Source organism: Amblyomma maculatum, chromosome 4 (genome assembly GCF_055883805.1).
Source record: "Amblyomma maculatum isolate TAMU_Amacu chromosome 4, ASM5588380v1, whole genome shotgun sequence".
Lineage (NCBI taxonomy): Eukaryota > Metazoa > Arthropoda > Arachnida > Ixodida > Ixodidae > Amblyomma > Amblyomma maculatum.
The window spans coordinates 176,311,783-176,329,548 of record NC_139347.1 but is presented as its reverse complement, the minus strand read 5'-3'; the positions used below and the strand labels follow the sequence as shown (position 1 = coordinate 176,329,548).

The window sequence follows — 17,766 nt, the reverse complement described above, 5'->3', positions numbered from 1 at the left end:
GGCCCTCTCAGCCCAACGGCCTGTAAACCTGACTTGCGACACTTAGGAAAACTAGCCGTTCAGCAAACCGCGTCAGACCTTGCCGCACCGGCCGCCTAATAGACCATGTTGGCGCAACGGCGTGCCTTGGTGCCTTCACATGCCACTTTCTCCAACGTGCTGAAATAAACTGTTCGAAATGCAGCTCAGTTTTGCAGGAAGAAAACATAATAAACATCGCTGCAGTTGAAAACTGCCTGATGAAAGCAGCCGACCGCTCTAAAACAGAGTTTTGTTGCTTCCGGCAACTTGTAGGAATTTACCGTTATGCCTTTCGACCTTTGCAGTGCTCCTCGACATTTCAATGACGGACAACATTTAGTGTAGAGTGAAATGGAACACCTCTTTTTCTATCTCGACGACATTGGCATCTTTTCTCCTGACTTCGACACTCATCTCTACCACCTGAAGCACATATTGAACTACCTTTGTGATGCCGGCTTGCAGCTCAACATATAGAAGTGTCAATTTGCCATACTTTAACGGACCATTTTAGAGCTCGTTTTCTCCAAAGAAAAGGTTTCTCCAGGCCGGGCCAAACTTCGTGCTGTCGCTACTTTTGCCCCGGAGATCCATCAAAGCACTACGCAGCTTCCTAGTCTTGTGCTCTTACTTTCGTCGGTTCATACCAAACGTTTCTTTCACTGCTGACCCTTTGACACAGCTTCTGTCGGTAGGTTCCGGTTTTTCGTTCTGGTCCCGGTCATGTGACGACACCTTCAATGCGTTGCACCGCAGCCTCACAACACTACACGTCTTGCGTTACTTTGACCCCACGGCCCTTACTGTACTAAACACTGACATCAGGGGTGTTGGTCTGGAAGCTGTACTCGCTAATCAGAAATCTGGCTTTGTTGAATACGTCGTCACCTGTGTATGTCAAACACTCACGAAGGCGGAGTTAAATTAGTCGGTCACTGAAAAGGAGTGTCCTCGACGTCGCAAGCCCTTCCTCATCGTTCTGCTGGCGAGTTGCAGCAGTTACTTTGCCCACCACGCGTCTTTGTGGCGTCGGTATTTATTTTTATACGTCCCGCTCCCGTACACTGCTGCTGCAAACCGTTGGGCCATCGTCGCGGTTAACCACCTCACGAGATATGCAGAAATCGCTGCCCTTCCATCTGTCACAGTGTCATATGTAGCCTCACTAATTTTTCAGCGATTCGCCTTTCGCTACGGAGCACCTTGTGAGCTTTCAATTTTAGTCGGGCTGCTGCGCTCGGCGGATACTAATGGGTAAGATTACTTTATGGCAAATGTACTTAACACCGGGCAACTCCAGTGAAGCAAGGGCGATGAGATGCAGAGTTCTCGAAACATGCATTCGGAAATACGTTCACGTGCTTATGCGGGGCCTTCGCCATCATTTTCCATCGAGCTTGGAAGTGCCAGACTGTACGCAGTACTCGAGATAACTACACTGATGCAGACGCTGCTGCGCGTATGCTTCATCGAAGGCTGCTCTCTCTGTCTCGCTTACAACTCGGTGCGGGCTTTTTATTTCTTCTACTTTTTTTTAGCTGACCAAACTACTGTTTCTTGCATCTACTCAATCACCGGATTAGTAAAATTTTAGGGGAAAAAAACGCATTACCTTCTCCTTCTCTATGTACCCAGGGGGATGAGTTGTCCCTGACTTCCACGATTCCATCGCACATGGGGGCGGAGGGAGAAAGGGAAGGAGGGAGGGGAAGGTATACGTCATGACCAGGGCACCACACGGGAAGCGAATATTGATTGACGAAAAAGCGGCTCACGTGTCTAGACCTTGGTAATGTGTGAATTGATTCTCCTTTCGGTAGAGCCTCGAGCAACGGAGCACAAATCGCGAAACAATTACGAGTAAAAAGCGATTCTAATCAGACTGTGTGTCTGAGTGTTTTCTGCTACACAGGCGTGTGCTTGCTGCCTGTGCTTTGTTGAAACTCATGCGCAAAGCCCTGTTGTCTTCTTTTAACTGTCATCTATTCCTTGTCATCGAGAGTTGCATACTATGCCATTCAGCGGTCAATCAATGAACGTAACTAACGAAGTATAGAAAATTGTGCAACTTTATTGACGCAGTGACTCAGGATTTGCAGTATAAGACTCAGTACTACATCACAAGAGCAAAACGAAATTCTCTGGGCGTACGTAATGACCTCATGTACAGACACACTACGTGACATGCAAAATACAAGACTCCTGTGGGCTCTCTATCGTCGCCAGGTCATCTTTTTCTTGCTGTCCCGAATAAAACATATGGGTTCTTTCCGTTCCTCTTAGTCGTTCTTCGAATCGCTGTCCATCGGTCTGGATGAAGCGGAATCCTCCTCGGACGAATCGCCATCTATAGAACACCTGTGCAATACCAAAACATGACCTGAAGCGAAGAGGCTGGTTATGCCAGCATGTCATTGCCTAATGTTTCAAAAACTCGGCGTTAATACACTTCATGCATACCGACCTAGGTGAAACTCAAAAATTATCCGGATCAGGTAAAGGAAGCGTATGGACGGCAGTGAACGTTTAATGCGAAGGCATGACTTGGCTAATGCGTTGCGTGAATAGGATTTGGGGACAAAGCGTAACGAACAAACTATATCTTCGCCAAAGGGCTTCAAACCCACGCAAGAACAAACAGGTCAGTTTCATTGGACCAGGATCGAGAGCAACGAAAAAGGTTTTTGCTATCGCCGCAACATATCACGCCTCATGTAAAGGTGCAAAACGCTCTCGGGCTGTGTATTGAACATCATCGCCTTCCTGAAGTTCCATCTGTGCTACTCTTTCATTTAAACTCCGTAAATACGCCGTACGCGTAAGCCATCTGACCGAGTACTGCCGAGATCCTGAAGTATACTGTTGGGGGAAAGGAGCACGCGGCTTGATAGAAGTCGCAATGCCTTCGCATTAATGTACCTAGCAGACTTAAGTGAAGCCCTTTTTTCTGCTTTCAATATTTGGCCCTAGGTGCTCTCCTCGAGAACACATGGGGCGTTGATGAGTCTTGAAGGGTGGGGACAGGAGAGCCTTGGTCGCTGTAAAGCCTGCGAGTAGAGATGATATACGTGTTCCTGATGCTCCCCTAAGGTTTTGCTCCTCATCGAGTGGCAATTTAATTTCGTCATTGCCTGTCTAACAGAACTCACTTAGAGACTAAACATGTTTACCATCTAGTCACTCTCTTGTTCATTCCAAAAAAAGCACAATCTCTTCACGGCAGCAGCTGACGTTTGAGATAACCTCACTAAAATATCCTGAAAGGATGCGACTGTCAGGTACGATCCAAGCCTCCCACTCATTTGATCCAGCGAGCACGCCAAACAAGCGAACTGTGAATGAAATTGAACACAAACCACAGAGACGACTCCCATGTTCGAGTATTGACTTGCGTCATCAAAATGAGACAAAGATCTTAATCAAGTTGACCTACAATCGCAGGGAGCCTTGCGAAATGAAAACGAAACTTTCGAGAGATAAAAATTAGTTGTGGTTTAGCTCTGGTTAACACTAGCTGAATTGCGAAAACAACGGCGGAAGTTTTATTTACCAGCTATATTGTTCTAATGTCAGGCCCTATCAGTGTAAGATGCTACATTATTGGCGACACTTAAGCTCATCCTTTATTGGTATGACGCGAGAGCGTAAGCTACCAGCCCACATATAACGTCACCTTTCAACCAAGCCGTATGGATGTGCTGGCGTGTCGTAGGAATAACGAGAAGGCAAACGGCTCTGGCAAGCTGATTCTTATATCACCCTAATTAAAAGAGTGACCCGAGTTGGCAGCTCTTGCCTGTGGCATAGGAGTAACGTGCATTTATATGTCATGCTAGGTTGATATTTTATGAGGAGAGCGTAGCTGCGCCTTTTCATAGCGTAGCTGCCGTCATCCGATGTCTCGCTTTGGCTGTCATAGTATTGCTTTCTCATTAAAAACGAAGTAAACGCATCACCTTCTAGCTTGCATTGATCATAAGTTTTGGGGCAGGTTCCGGCGATTACGCCACAGCGCAATTATAGCTTCAAAAAGGTGGCAATAGCTGGTATTAGGACTTTCTATAGACTTGTGGAAAGTTTTAAAACCACATTTTGGTCATCAACACATATGTAGTTGGCTGCTGGACAAAGGCAAACATAGCCAGAAGGAGGCAGAGAATAAATATTTACTGATAAAAATTTTGCATGTCGTTGTCCTCAGTGTTCCTTTAGTCGGTGATCTGCAGAAGTAGGACATAAAAAAGCTTCCGTATACAGCCATGGCTGCATGAACTGCATTTCGACAGGCGGGATATATACGCTGGTCGTCGCAATGAAAAAGCTGGGCGCCTCATATCGGGAGTCGGCAGAGCCAGCAAATAAAATTACTCTACAGTTAAGGTCACGCACGTAGGCTATCTCTGGTCAATTAGTAAACTGTTCCTATCGCACAATGCTCTGTATTTACCGTATTGTAAGTAAGCAAAAAGTTTCGTAGGGAAGGTCGCGGCGAACAGCGCAATCGTCGACATGAATATCAATGCGCGAATAAAAAAGGCTTAAATAAATGATGCACGTACACACACTCGAATTGAGCGCTAGTGTTTCGTGATACTTTCTTATTTCTCGCCACCATGTAACCACTCTGTTTGCGCGTAGTGGCTAGCACCGCTAAGTGTCGAAATTGCGCGTCAGGATTCCAACTAAAAATACTCAGGTAATGCTAATGCGGGGAAATGTTCGTCCAAGCAGTCGCAAAGCTAAGTCTACACTGGCTTATAACTACCTCAAAGATATTTCTGCAACCAGAAAGGAACAGGGATGCACTGAATACAAAGTTGGGCGTACCACAATACTTTGGACTGTGATGCAGTATGAGGCCACCCCGGAGAAAATAAACCTCCAGGAAACAGCACGCGCGGTTGCTACAAGACGCCTCAGAAGGAGTCTCTATGTTCCCTCCCGGCCGTCACGACGAGAGTGGGACCACAGGCCAGCGTAGCTGCTTCAAAAAAATGTGCATCCGAAGGACAGTTTGGGAAGAAAAAAAATTGGAAGTGCTTAGCTTGGTTAAGCCTGGTAATTGCGAAAGCAATAGCTACGGCTACGCCTAGGTTCAGCTGGCGGTGTAGCTGGTTGTGGTGCTTGTGGTTATGCAGAGATTCACTCTGGCCACGGCATATGGTTCAACTATTGTTTATTGCGGGGTGCTACTTGGTTATTCTATGTATAACTAGTAGCGAGGCAAGGAGTGCCGTGGCTGCAACGATATACTTGGTTGTGGGTGAGGTTAAGGCAGAATGTACAACTGCCGCTCCGGCACCGGCTGCAACGGAATTATTTACGCCAGCAGAAAAGAAAGCATCCATGGAGACTGCGTTGGTTCCACCTGCCGCTAGGTCACCTCCTATAGTACCCAACGTTGCACCCCCGGGGGTAGCTGCGGCTGCAGCCCCATAATTCTTCTTAGCTTTACGAGCATGAGGCACAACTGCAGCTCCGCGGTTGGTAGCTACCGCCTCGCGAGCCGACGGCACGAGCTGGGGCCCCAAAATTGCCGCAGATGGGACGATGTCACTCCGGCTGTAGCGCCCCTCGTGGAAGGAGCGGCAGTTAGGCTGCGGTCAGTAGCTACCACCTCGAGCGCCGACGGCACGAGTTGGAGCCCCTGTTTTTGCGACAGATGGGATGACGTCATTCCGGTTGTAGCGCTTCCTCACGCAGGGAACGAGAGTTTGGCCGCGGCTGGTAACTACCGCCTGGCAAGCCGACGGTGCGATTTGGGGCCCCTGTGTTTGCAGCAGATGGGATGATGTCACTCCTGCTGTGGCGCTCCCTCACGAAGCGAGCGGGAGTTAGGCTGCGGTTGGTAGCACCGCCTCGCGAGGTGAAGGCACGAGTTGGAGCCCCTGTTTTTGCGCAGCTGTACTTGGTGGCGCACCGACGGTCACGCTAAAGGTCAATAGCAGCTACCGCCTCGCTACGAGAAGGGCTGAAAAGTGAAAGTAGTACTGCTTTCGAAATAAAAATTTGAATTAAACTAAAGCTGAAGAAATGCATGCGAACACCGCCGTAAACATCTGGCCCAGCAGACCGCTTCAAAAAATGCCGCTGGTATTAACGAAACCTCTCTTGTAGCCAGATCGGCGAAGGAAACGCGTAGAGCGAGCGCTGTAATGTTAAATCTGGCTATCGCTTCAGGAGATGCGCATGAATCCAAGAGCAGTATTCAGCGAATATTGAACTCTAAAGTGACAATTAGGCGCAGTGATTTCCGGTGTTTCGATGGCGGCCGCTTCGTTAGCTTATGAAATGTTTACGTACAGGTTTGCAGGAAAGTAAACAGAGTATTTCCTTCAGAGTGTCACCTGTGGCAACATTTTGATTCGTTATTTTCTTGTCGCAGGGCTGGTCAATATGCGGAGCCGAGGCTTATGTCATAGGGCGGGTCGCAGTAATGAGTGCTTCTCTACGTCATCTGTTTCCACTGCTCTTTTATTTTTGATAACGTTGAATATTGCCTCGATGCGTAAATGTTGAGAACAAAAGACAAAAAGGGTTGCTGAAAAAGGTAGTCGCTGATTTAATAACGTCGACAAGGGAGCGATTATGGGACCCCTTTATTCAAGCAATATATAGACGATATGCTGTTCGGGAGAGGCGACGCAGCCAGATGCCGAATTCGTCTTGGACTTCGGCGCCCGGTAAAGCCTTAATTTGTGTGAATATCTGCCTCAGTGTTTTCAGAGGGACAAATTGGACACCCTGGTAAGTGCGGATATGTAGGCCACCTCCAACTTATAGCAGCAGTGAGGGCAGGCTTGATCCGGACCCTCCAAAACACAGCGTCCTCCGCTCGGACAAGACAGGCAGGGAAGGTGTACAGCATCCTGAGGGACGACAGCACAGCACCGCGTGTGTGGCGCCTGGGGTGTCCCTTCATCGTGAGAAAGAGGGTAGCATTACCCATACTGAGGAACTGAGGCACTGTTTGGAGCAGGTTTTCTAGGTGTGTACCAGAACTTTTAGAGCTTTGTGAACTCAAAAGGTCACGTTGGACCCAGAGAATCCTAGTGGATGTCAGGATGAAATTGCATTTAGGCTACGTTTTTCGCACTCCACATTAAAATATATTACCAACTCGACCGTTTGGCTATACAGTTTAGCTGTTATATTTAGTGTCCCGTTGCGAAAGAAAGCAAAAATTTCTGCGTCCATTTTTCTAGGTATCTCGATAGTGATTGAGACACTCCTACCCTCTGACAGCTGGTGGAGAACAGGAATGACTGTTGCCGAATAAAACGAGGTAAGGAAGAAAAGCGGGATGTGCTTTCTGAAAACTGGTTGGTTGGGTTATGGGGTTTAGCGTTCGAAACCGACTTAGGCTATGAAAGACGCCGTAATAGAGGACTGTGGGAATTTCGACCACCTGGGTTCTTTAATTTGCACTATATACGCACAGCACACGGGCGTCTTGCTTTTCGCATCCATCGAAGAGCGGCCGCCGTGGACGGGATTCAAAGTCTGTCCAGCTTCTGAAAACTCTTGATCAGTCCGTCATTCAGATTATGCAGACGGTGACTTAATAGTAACTTCAATATTACGCGGTCATCTATGATTCTAACAGCCCAGTATTAGTAGGGACGTGACGTCCTCGGGCATGGAGCTGTCTGTGAGCCGTAGAACTGTAGTAAAACAGGAAAACCGAACTGGTTTCTCACGTGGTAGCTGCATGGGAAGCTCTAGTTCTCCCTTTCGTGTCTATGCGGGGCGTGCGGTCGACTTTTCGCCTTTCCGTTCGGCGCCTCCGAGCTTTGGGGCCTTCGATCTCGGGTGCTGTGGGATCCTCTATGGGCGAGTCTGTATCCGCGGAAGACCTGCGCAAGGCGGAGAGACAACCACATCAGCGAACAAGTTCGTTCTTTCTTGCAGCCTTACGCCCGGTAATATCGGCAAACGTGACGGCCGACGTCGAAGAGGTTCTCATTCGCTTCAGTGCTTATTTGTCTCCTCTGCGACATATAATGTAGGTATAAAATTTTCTTTTTTTAAACATATTTGAATTTGCATAATTATAGCAAAAAAAGTTTTCAGATTTATGAAATAGCGTCAGGATATCTGACACACCATGACATGGCAGGCGCAGGTTGATTTCCAGAGGGAAAACAAAAACACGCTTGAAAATCCTCTAACAATAAAAAAAAAGTACTAAAGCTTGGCAAAAGAAAAAAAAAAGAAATGTTTAACCCTGCCAAACCTACGTACCCAAAGCAAAAGTACCTGCATGTTTTGCTCGCCCACCTCTCAGTCTCTTTGCGGCAGCCTCTCGGCGAGCTACAACCACTGCATGATCGTAGTCGGCCTGTCATTTTCACAGCCTTTGAGACGCAGACAGTTCACGAGGCGTCTCGAAAGAATAATCCATGAGGACTGCTGCCGGTAATTTGTCGAGAACTATTGCGTTCCATTGGCACAGCTTCAGCTTCTTCTCATCTGACAGGAACTATCGGAATTGGCAGCTCCAGTCCTTGTAATGTTACGTAGTCTTGTGTTGTCACAGAAACTGATCAATAGTAGCCAGCATTGTGGCTTCCAAGCTATCACTTGCTAGAGGCATGCCCGTGAAAAGGAACGTAAAATTAAACCAATGAACGTCGAGAGAAATGCGTGACTGAGGAGGGGGTGCTCTTACTGCTATGAAGATGGCTTTATCTCTCAGCAGTAACCGCCAATGGAGTTCTATACCTCCTCCACGAGAATCCATCACTCAAATGCTTATTAGACAGTCACCTCCGTCATATCCTGTAATGCGCTTTGGATGTGGAGTAGGTGACAGCCCGTAAAATTGAGTCTCTCTGGTCTCCAGAAACCATAATACGAGAGAAGAGTTGCTTTCTGTAAACGCGTGAAATTGGAAGCTTGCCGCTTTTGGTTGTGCGAATAAATATATTGGGATTTGTGCTCTTTCAGGGCAGTCGGCCCTCTTACTTGCAAGCAATCTGTCACTGTAACCTTTGCTACGGTCGAAAAATGGATATCATCGACGAAAGGTGCATGTAACTACTGCTGAACCGAGGCATCGAGATCGCAGCAGGCATCACCAAGTTCTGATACTGAAGGTACAATGGGTAACGTCGGTCGAGAGTACTTGCACCTGAACAAAAGCAATCAGTTCAGTTCAGTCGTTCAGTCGTGTCCGACTCTTCGTGACCCTATTGACCATGTCACGCCACGCTTTCCGGTCTCTCACTATCTTCCTAACATCACATAACTTCATCTGCAGTGCCTCGAGGATGCCATCTAACCATCGCGTTCGCTGCCTACCCCTTCTCCGGCGACCCTCAACCTTTCCCAACATCAAATCTTTCTCCAGCGACTCCTCTCTTCTCATCAGATGACCAAAGTAGCTGAGCTTTTGCGCGCTTTTGTTACAGCTTGGGAAAGAAATATACAAGCGAGGCTTTCTTTATCAGAAATAAATGGAAAAGGGTTTCAGAAGGTGCTCTCCAACTTTGGAAATCACATTTTTGTCTAAATGCAACAGTTCGTAATTGAGAAAAATTTCTTAATTACTAATAAGTTAATTGCAAAATAAGAACTGCCTATGATGCTCCAGATGGATGGAAGCGGTCCTAACTCAAATATTTTATTTTTTAACGCTTGGATAAATTTAGCTTGGACACCCTGTAAATATCAGAGTTTTAAAGTACTGGCAATTATTTTCGCTTTTTGGGACGTACCTATTGAATCGTTTTTGGACAAATTGTCGTTTGTAAATGGTATGATGTGGCGGCTAGGGCTTTTTTACCATATAGAATAGAGTTTCTGGTTTTAACACCCTCCTTTTTTACTACAGTATAAATACAGTGTAGTAGCAGGTAGCAATCTACAGACAATACATATACTGTAAAAAATAAATTTGTTCTTGCACTATTTAACTTATCTTACAATACCTACACATCAGAATTGTTTCCGAAAGCAAATATAATACCGTGTTTGAACACTATAATTACGGTTTGTGAAAAGCTTTCAAAGAGGGGGGAACAAATGTGAAATTGTTTCACGAATTATCTAAGCTTACAAAGAGTACACACTGTTATGTCACAAGATGCACGTAACAGTGGAAGATGGTCATGCCACGAGCCAAGTATTCTATACGGAAGGTATCATGCACGCTACCTACACTTCTATATCCGTTTCATAAATCAGATCGCAATTTTTATGCTTGTCATGTACAAGACGTTGGTGCATTTTTTGGTGCTTATTGTTTATTAAATAACTGAAGAGCATTTTGCATATAATTTTGCGTGTTATTTATTTTGTATATCACTAATTAAAAGCCAATTGTTATTCTTTTCTATTTTCCTTTGTATCTCTGCTTTCCTTCTAAAGGCGTTTGTGGGCTGTAGTCAAGTCCCTTTCCACAAAGGGACTTTTAACCGCGGTCTCCTCCACCATGGATGGAAATAAAATTATTATTATTAATATTATTATTACTATAATTATTATTATTATTACTAATATTGTTATTATTGTTATTGTTATTATATTATTCTTTTTATTATTATTATTACTACTGTCATATATATTTTGTCCAAGGAGGAGGAAGGCGAGGAGGAAAAGCAGGGAGGTTAACCGGTAAAAGCGGTTTGCTACCCTGCACTGGGCGAAAGGGTGAGTCGATATAAAGGGTGTGGGTGAGAGAGGGATAGGTGAAGTAAGTACAGTCACATCAAATCACGTCACAGTCATATCACGGAACATAACACTAACATCATAGGCATTCGATCAGGTCTGTGCTTTTCATAAAGCTGAGCAGTGCTTGGGAGGCCTTCACCGCAGACGATCGCCGTGGCCCAAATCGACAGCTGCTGCTAATTAGGTAATGATGCGTGGCCTCAAAGTCAAAGAGAGCGCCTACCCAGAGAACAGAGCGTCGCATTGCTAGAACCTGTGCACTTCAGAAATTCCATTATGTCTGAATGTCTGAATACAAGCTCGTGTGACAGTGCATGAAGACATGTCTCTGAATTTTTGCTGATTATCGGCAACTTAGCAGAGGAAAAAATACCTACACTCTCCACTTCGTATCGATGCAACCTTTGCAACAAGTGCTTCTTGTTCATGAATCTAAAGATTCGGTGCTGGCATGCCGAAATGAAAGAAAACAGTCGAATGAAGAGTGACTTCATCATCGTGGGTAGCCTCATTGAGTTCCATGTACAAAAGTTAGAATTTGTTCAGCCCCAGTAGCATTTCATCATTAAATGAATACAGTGCTGGCGGGTCTCAGATGGGGCATTTGTCTCCTATTTAAATGTTTGTTTTGTTTCTAACGCTGACGATCTTCTAAGAGGCTTTCGAGAGTATCGCAGAGTCGTCAGGGATAAACATTAAGTGACTACATGGACACTTTGCGGAGATGAACTGCTGTTTCTTGATCAAGTCGCAATCACACATAGAACAAGCCCAGACGAAAGAAAATATGCTATAGCTGCGTTTGCGCAACCAGCCAACAACAAAGCTGCCCCCCGAACTCTGGGGCACTGTGCGAGCTACCACCGGTTTGTTAGGTACCTTTCGCGCACAGCTGAATAAATTGACGAAGGTGATCAAGTCTGATGAGCTGTTCGTATAAGATACTCCTCAGCGTGAAGCATGCAACGAACTTCAGCAGAAACTCCTGCGAAAATCCCGAATCACACATACATACTGACTTAAGCAGTGTTATTGGCCACGAAGGAGTCATTGTGCAGACGACCTGCTTTTTATCAAAGTCTCATCTGTGCAATGACAGAGTAGAGGCGCCTTTTGATGGTATGGGTTTCGTATAAATTTTCACTGTATTTGAATGGCAGCCTTTCATTGTTTTAAAATACCAACGTGCTTTGTATTGGCTTACAAACACGAAAACCCTGTCTGGCCCACTCGTCTGTATAAGCTTGCGACTGCAAGATTACTGTGTCGCCGGGGTCCACAAATCCGGCTGCAAACGCTCCGAGAAGGATTGACCGTCTTGAGCCCCAATCTATGGGTCGCCGAATGAACACAGTACACCCATCCACGTCCATTCTGGACCTTCAACTTCGTGCAACCGTGCTCGGACCTTGCGCGGCAATGCCGTATCAAGAATCTAGATGGCAGGATTTCTTCACATCCCATCTAGTCAGGGGTATTCTCCATCTTTTTTTCTGCTAAGTGAGCCATCGTGTACAATATGCGCCCAAAATATCACGTAACATGACAATATTCGGCAGGTTTCTCACGAGGAACAAATAGCTGGAGACTTCGTTTTTTGTCACGCCCTCTACCGAACTGCGGGCGACTAATTAAGGCCGCATTTTTTTGTTTAAACCGGACACTACGTCAAGAGTGGTAGTGACTGTAGCAACGTCAAAATGCCACCAGCGAGCCTTGCGAGGTTTGTACAGGTAATTTAACCACCGAGACCTTTCGAGGAGATTGGTACAGACAATCTTGGCCCCTTCCTAGCATCAATGCCCTTCAAAAAGTTGGTTAATTAGAAGAAACCAGCTACTTTAGCCACTATGCTGAAGCGAAAGGACACCAGAAGTTGCCAAATTCCTTCCTTAAAACATTTTTCTTCCCTTCAGCGCTTCGGAGGTTTTGATTACAAAACCCATGACCTGCGTTTAGTGTCGAAATCACTAAGGTATAACGACGACCGCGCAAATGACATCATTTAGGTTCGTTCACTGTAAGGAGGCCATAGCCACAATAGGGCCTGAAATGGCACATGCGTTTAACGCGTGTGGCATCGAAATCAAAGATCTTGTCTTGATCTTACTGGCACTACGTCAGGGCTATTGTTCCTGGGTACTAGATATGACCAAAGGCACGAATTCTAGGGCATTATGCACGGACTAGCGTATTTCGTGACTAGTGGAATCGGAGTGTCTTGCCTGCGAGTTGCGTTAGCCGCTCGAGCCGTCCTCTTACGGCGTGAACGCTGGCCTAACTTCAGTGTCTCGCGCAGTTTCAGGGTAGTGGAGTCATCAGACGAAGAGTCGTCTGTGGACGAATCTTCATCCACATAAGGCCTGCCGGAAGACAGAAAACATTAGGTTAGATGATACTATGGCGGCGCCCAAAGCCAGCATGCTACCAAGAGGTCAACACCACCAACAAATAACAAACCCATCACAAACAGCAGACTTCCGCGAGATACAAAATGTATCAGCGTACTGCATATCAATGTGTGATCAAGCGATGCCACATGCTAGAACAGCAATTTAGGTGAAATGCAATTCCAGGCAGCGAGACGAGAACATGGTTCAGCCAAATAAAAGATGCAAGATTTGATTAGCAAAATGATTTCTGAGAAGAAGAAAGGTACAGCGGCGAGCAGCCTTGTCGAAATCGTGCCGACGGCGCTCTGCGGAGCAAGTCAGCGACATCTAACGTTTGGCTCTGGGTTTAAGATACGCGTCCCGCGCTCATGCGCGGCAAATAAAAAGTATGCCTGCTCAGCGCCTCCTCTATAGAGGCGCTGGCCTGCTCATTATTTCTTCGTTCAGCCAGTGCCTTGCGAGTACAGTCGAGCGCGATTTGAAGGTTATCACGCGAGCGTCGACCAGCCTTGCGCTCCAGGCACCTGGCGGCCGGGTATGGAACAGGGCAAATTATGATTTTGCACTCTTCTCTCCCTTGTTCGCTGTTTCATACAACCATCACCACCGCGACAAACTCCCCGCACTTTCTCTCTATTCTAAGCTTTCCATTTGTTGCGATAAAGTATCCAATTTCAGATAATACCGAAGAATACGTTGTGCGCACAACGATCACTGCCTGTTCTCATAACCAAAAAAAAAAAAAGAAAGATGTTCCAGCAGGGAGTGATGGCTGCTAAAGGAACAGCAAAAAGAGTGAGGGAAGCTCGCTTGATATCTCCCTGGCCTCGGCAGAGAATTCTGGGCCATGACGCTGTTCATGTTCCCGCTCGACGCTCGCGCGATAACCTTCAAATCGCGCTCGACATTACCTTTCGTGCTGCTGAGGTCGCACTGCCTGGATTTGTGAGGCTGTGAGGCCGCCAGAGCGTCGAGATGCCGCCATATGTTCTCCAGTGTAACGAGACGGCAAGGTAAGCAAGTGCGAGTGATAGATTAATACGCCTTCCTGCATGCGCACTGCTCATCGCTCCTGTGCTTTACCGGGGAAGAAGTCAAGTTCCTACATCTGTACAGATGCCATATGGTTTGTCCCTTATAGCTGATAACCCGGCCCAAAAACACGCTATCAAACAATACGCCTACAATGCGTGGCGCGTGGTCGTAGCCTTTAACAGGACAAAAACAGACACCAAACAACTATGCCCAATTCTCGCACTCTCAACCATGGTGTATTTTGGAAACGTGCGATCATCCTCACTTACTCCGCGGAGCACCGTCGGCGCGCTCTAGACAAGGCTACTCACAACTGTACATGTAGCAATTCTACTCACAATCAAGAGAACCAGAGGACAGCTTACGGTACAGCAGCTATTTAAGACAGCTTATGTAGCCTGCACAACGCGTAAAGTGGGATAAAGAAATAGCATCTTTGAACAGGCCGCATCCTTATTCTAGTGAATTTTACTCTGTCGGAGAAGAAATGAATAACGCCTGAAATTGAGCCACCACACATCACAGTGAGAAAGCAGGAAAGTCTGCTCTTTCCCCTGAGGGTTGTCCTGAACAAAGAGCAGTGTGCGCAAGCTAAACCCTGCCAGCGCTGTGGAAGCGTGGCCGGTTCGCGGTGAAACTGGAGTTTTGTAATAGGAATATGTCAAGCACAAGGAAACCACTGGATAACCAATGGAGCACGTTTTACTGCCCGTAACGTAGACGGCACTCATAAGCACATTGTCCGTCTTGAGAGCTAAATTACCTACCTATAGATCTACAGCCTCTTCCTTACAAGTGCGCCAGCATACCTTAAGCACAGCTATGCATACTATATATGCACTTCGCTTTAGGAAAACGTGAGGAAACCAACCTGGAGTATGGGGCTCTCATGTCAGGCATCTACTGGCTTATTTTTAAAAGGGATCTTCGTCATTAGTAGACAAGTAACGAAAAGAATCTTAATAGGAAGAAGAGGTTCAAATGGCAGCCAGAGCAGATGTGATACGGAAGACTAGATTGTGCAGCACGCACCAATGCTATAGGAAGCATACAAGTTGCAAGAAGGCCATCGCGAAACCGGTCTTTAAAGACCATGTAAAGAAGCGTTTCTGAACTGCGCAAAGCAACTATGCGTTCTTTGTCCAATTTAAATGCATACCAGCTATGGATGGCGTTTAAGGTTACAGTACATCGCCATTTTTACTTACTTGAAAGTTGCATCACAAGATCTATGGATACATGGGACAAATACCTCTCGTAGAGTAGCCGTGGTACTACAGGCCCTTGTATTATTTCAAAATCATCGTTCTCGAGTGAAAATATTGGCCCTTCGATTAAAATGAAAATTTGCCTTGCATTGCTCAGGGCGGCTTGTGAAGGCACTCAAGATGGTAAATGAAATGGAAGGCTTGCCTGGAGGCTGCGACGCTGGCAAAAGTTATCGTTTTCCCGCCTTTAGTGGGACGACGTGGGGCCACTTCCCCTTCAACTCGACGGCCTTGCGCGGCGTTCAAGTCTGGGGCATTCGATGCCATAGGATACTTTGTCGATGATCCTCCACGCGTGGGAAACCTGCGGACGACAGAAAAAGATGCCTGTCAGCAAAGACACTGGTTGTAATTCGAGGCCTAGAGCAGGTAGCGGTTGGCAACAAGAGAGAGTCTGTAAAAGAAGCTGTTGCTCATTTCACATCAGTGTTGCACTTGCCTTCAGTAACTCGCACTTTCGTGGGCAAGGTTTGGCTTTGCTTTAAAATACCAAGGCAAGCTTCACGACAGAAACGCTCTGAAATACAACGCGATAACGTGTGCAGCTGGCTAGGTTGAAAAAGCTTCGCCGTTGCTGTTACTAAATGAAATATTGAAATATTTGTGTTCTTTTTCGATCACCGCCGGCATGTGCGACCTTATCACATTGATTCCAGCGCACGGGCCGCTTCTGTATGCTTTGTTTTTCAATGTTCGTTGTCGCAAGATACTGCTTTATCATTTGCTGTGTCCCGCAAGATGCGTCGAGATGTGTCTCGAAGTTATGCTAGTCAGCGTTTGCGGCTTTATCTTGAAATTTCTTAGCCGGCTTTAAAATGAATGTTGATAAGCGCGACAGGTATTCTTTGTTCGACGACCAGTGAGCACGTTGGCTGTTATCGCCGCCGCAGAATCGATTAGCTCTTTTGCGGGCGCAAGTCAGCCCAATAAAGAGTTTATTTCAGTGTCATTGTTAGTGTTCCTGTATATGCTCCCGCAGGGAACAGAGTTGCGTGAACGTCCGCCATCATGTTCCCAGCTGGGCGGGAAAGCCACTGCTCGTGCGTCCAGCGGCTACGTTCATGGGATCTCTGCGTAGAGCGCTTGGGCTTGTTTTTTTTTATTTGCGTACAAATTGCACCCGATGGTAAGTTTTCAAGCATAATGCCGAAAAATAGTCTGTGATTTTCCAAACGTGTGCATCCAGCATAAAAAAACAGGAGATCTTCATAGGTTAACAGCAAAGCTGTAGTCATGACATACTGACGAAAAAATACTTGGAAATGACCTGCGAGATTTTCTTTATTGAAACAGGCAATTTGAGATGAACAAGAAATCTCATTCCGGATGGGACATATATTATGGTGAGGCTACCCAAAAATAATATAAAATATTATGCCTCTGTCCATATGTGTATGTCCCGTCCTGTCTTCTTGCGTGCTCATCTTGAAACAAAAATAGTATCGCGACGAATTAGTTGTTCACAAGAACTGCCATGTGTTCTGCGCGAGTTATGTTGCGGAAAAAAAATAGAAACGCATCCCCCTAAAACTGCATTGAAATCACTATGCATTGTGTTGAATTGATTTCAGCAGACACCAGTGAATTAAGCAGGCGACTCTGACCGAACGTAGAAATTTCATACTCACTTGCTTCCGAACAACATTTTGCATAATGTACCCCTTTGCTAAATGCAGTGAAAGAACGCATCTTTAAATTACCTTAAAAATGCTTTCTTTTTGATAGTATTAACCTTCCCCATTTTTATTGAAAGTAGTATCGTTTCATCTGATTATCAAATAAAAATATTCGTTCGTTAATGTTGTAGAATTTGCTGGTTGCTTCATCCTTGCTCTTCGGAAAAAGTAACAATTCACTTTAATGTTTCCTTCGTACTCTAATTTATTCTTCGCAGATTTGACTTCGGTTGCAGTATAAAACATTTCGCGACTCCTGGATGTTTTGAACAGATATTATAGGCTCTTTTGTTTTCGTTAGCTCAAATTTTTCGCGAACTTAGGATATGCAAAGCTTGTTTAGATGTGACGTTTGCCTCTACTATCCTCACACCTCTCACATAATCCTTGAAAGAGGGTTCCTAAGGACATTTTTATTAAGCACAATACATTATAGCGTAGGCAAACGAAATTTTCATGCAGAATAAACTGGTATTCAAATGTAGCAAAGCTTTCTACATGCGGAGCCCCAAGGCCTACACATGATAGCAACGATGGCGTAATAGTGCCTGCGAATCAGTGTAGTTGTGATGGCCGCAGTTGAAGGCCGACTGAAAGTGGGCTGCTGGTTGTCAACCAAAGCCCTAAACATGCGCAGCCAGTGCAGAACATCGGCGATTTTATCAGGAGAAAGCATTGAAAACGGCTGTGCCCAAG

At 45.9% G+C, this 17,766-nt stretch overlaps 1 protein-coding gene across 1 annotated transcript; it reads right to left on the bottom strand.

Annotated features, from left to right (window-relative positions):
• Positions 1-2,081: 2,081 nt before the first annotated feature.
• LOC146193529 (uncharacterized) lies at positions 2,082-15,969 on the bottom strand. The gene is made up of 5 exons (XM_084600106.1): positions 15,834-15,969; positions 15,540-15,698; positions 12,924-13,061; positions 7,722-7,877; positions 2,082-2,379 (listed from the first exon to the last, which is right to left on the bottom strand). Exons 2-5 carry the CDS (start codon positions 15,659-15,661, stop codon positions 2,301-2,303), a joined length of 495 nt encoding a protein of 164 aa, XP_084456232.1. The 5' UTR covers positions 15,662-15,698; positions 15,834-15,969; the 3' UTR covers positions 2,082-2,300.
• Between the last annotated feature and the right edge of the window lie 1,797 nt (positions 15,970-17,766).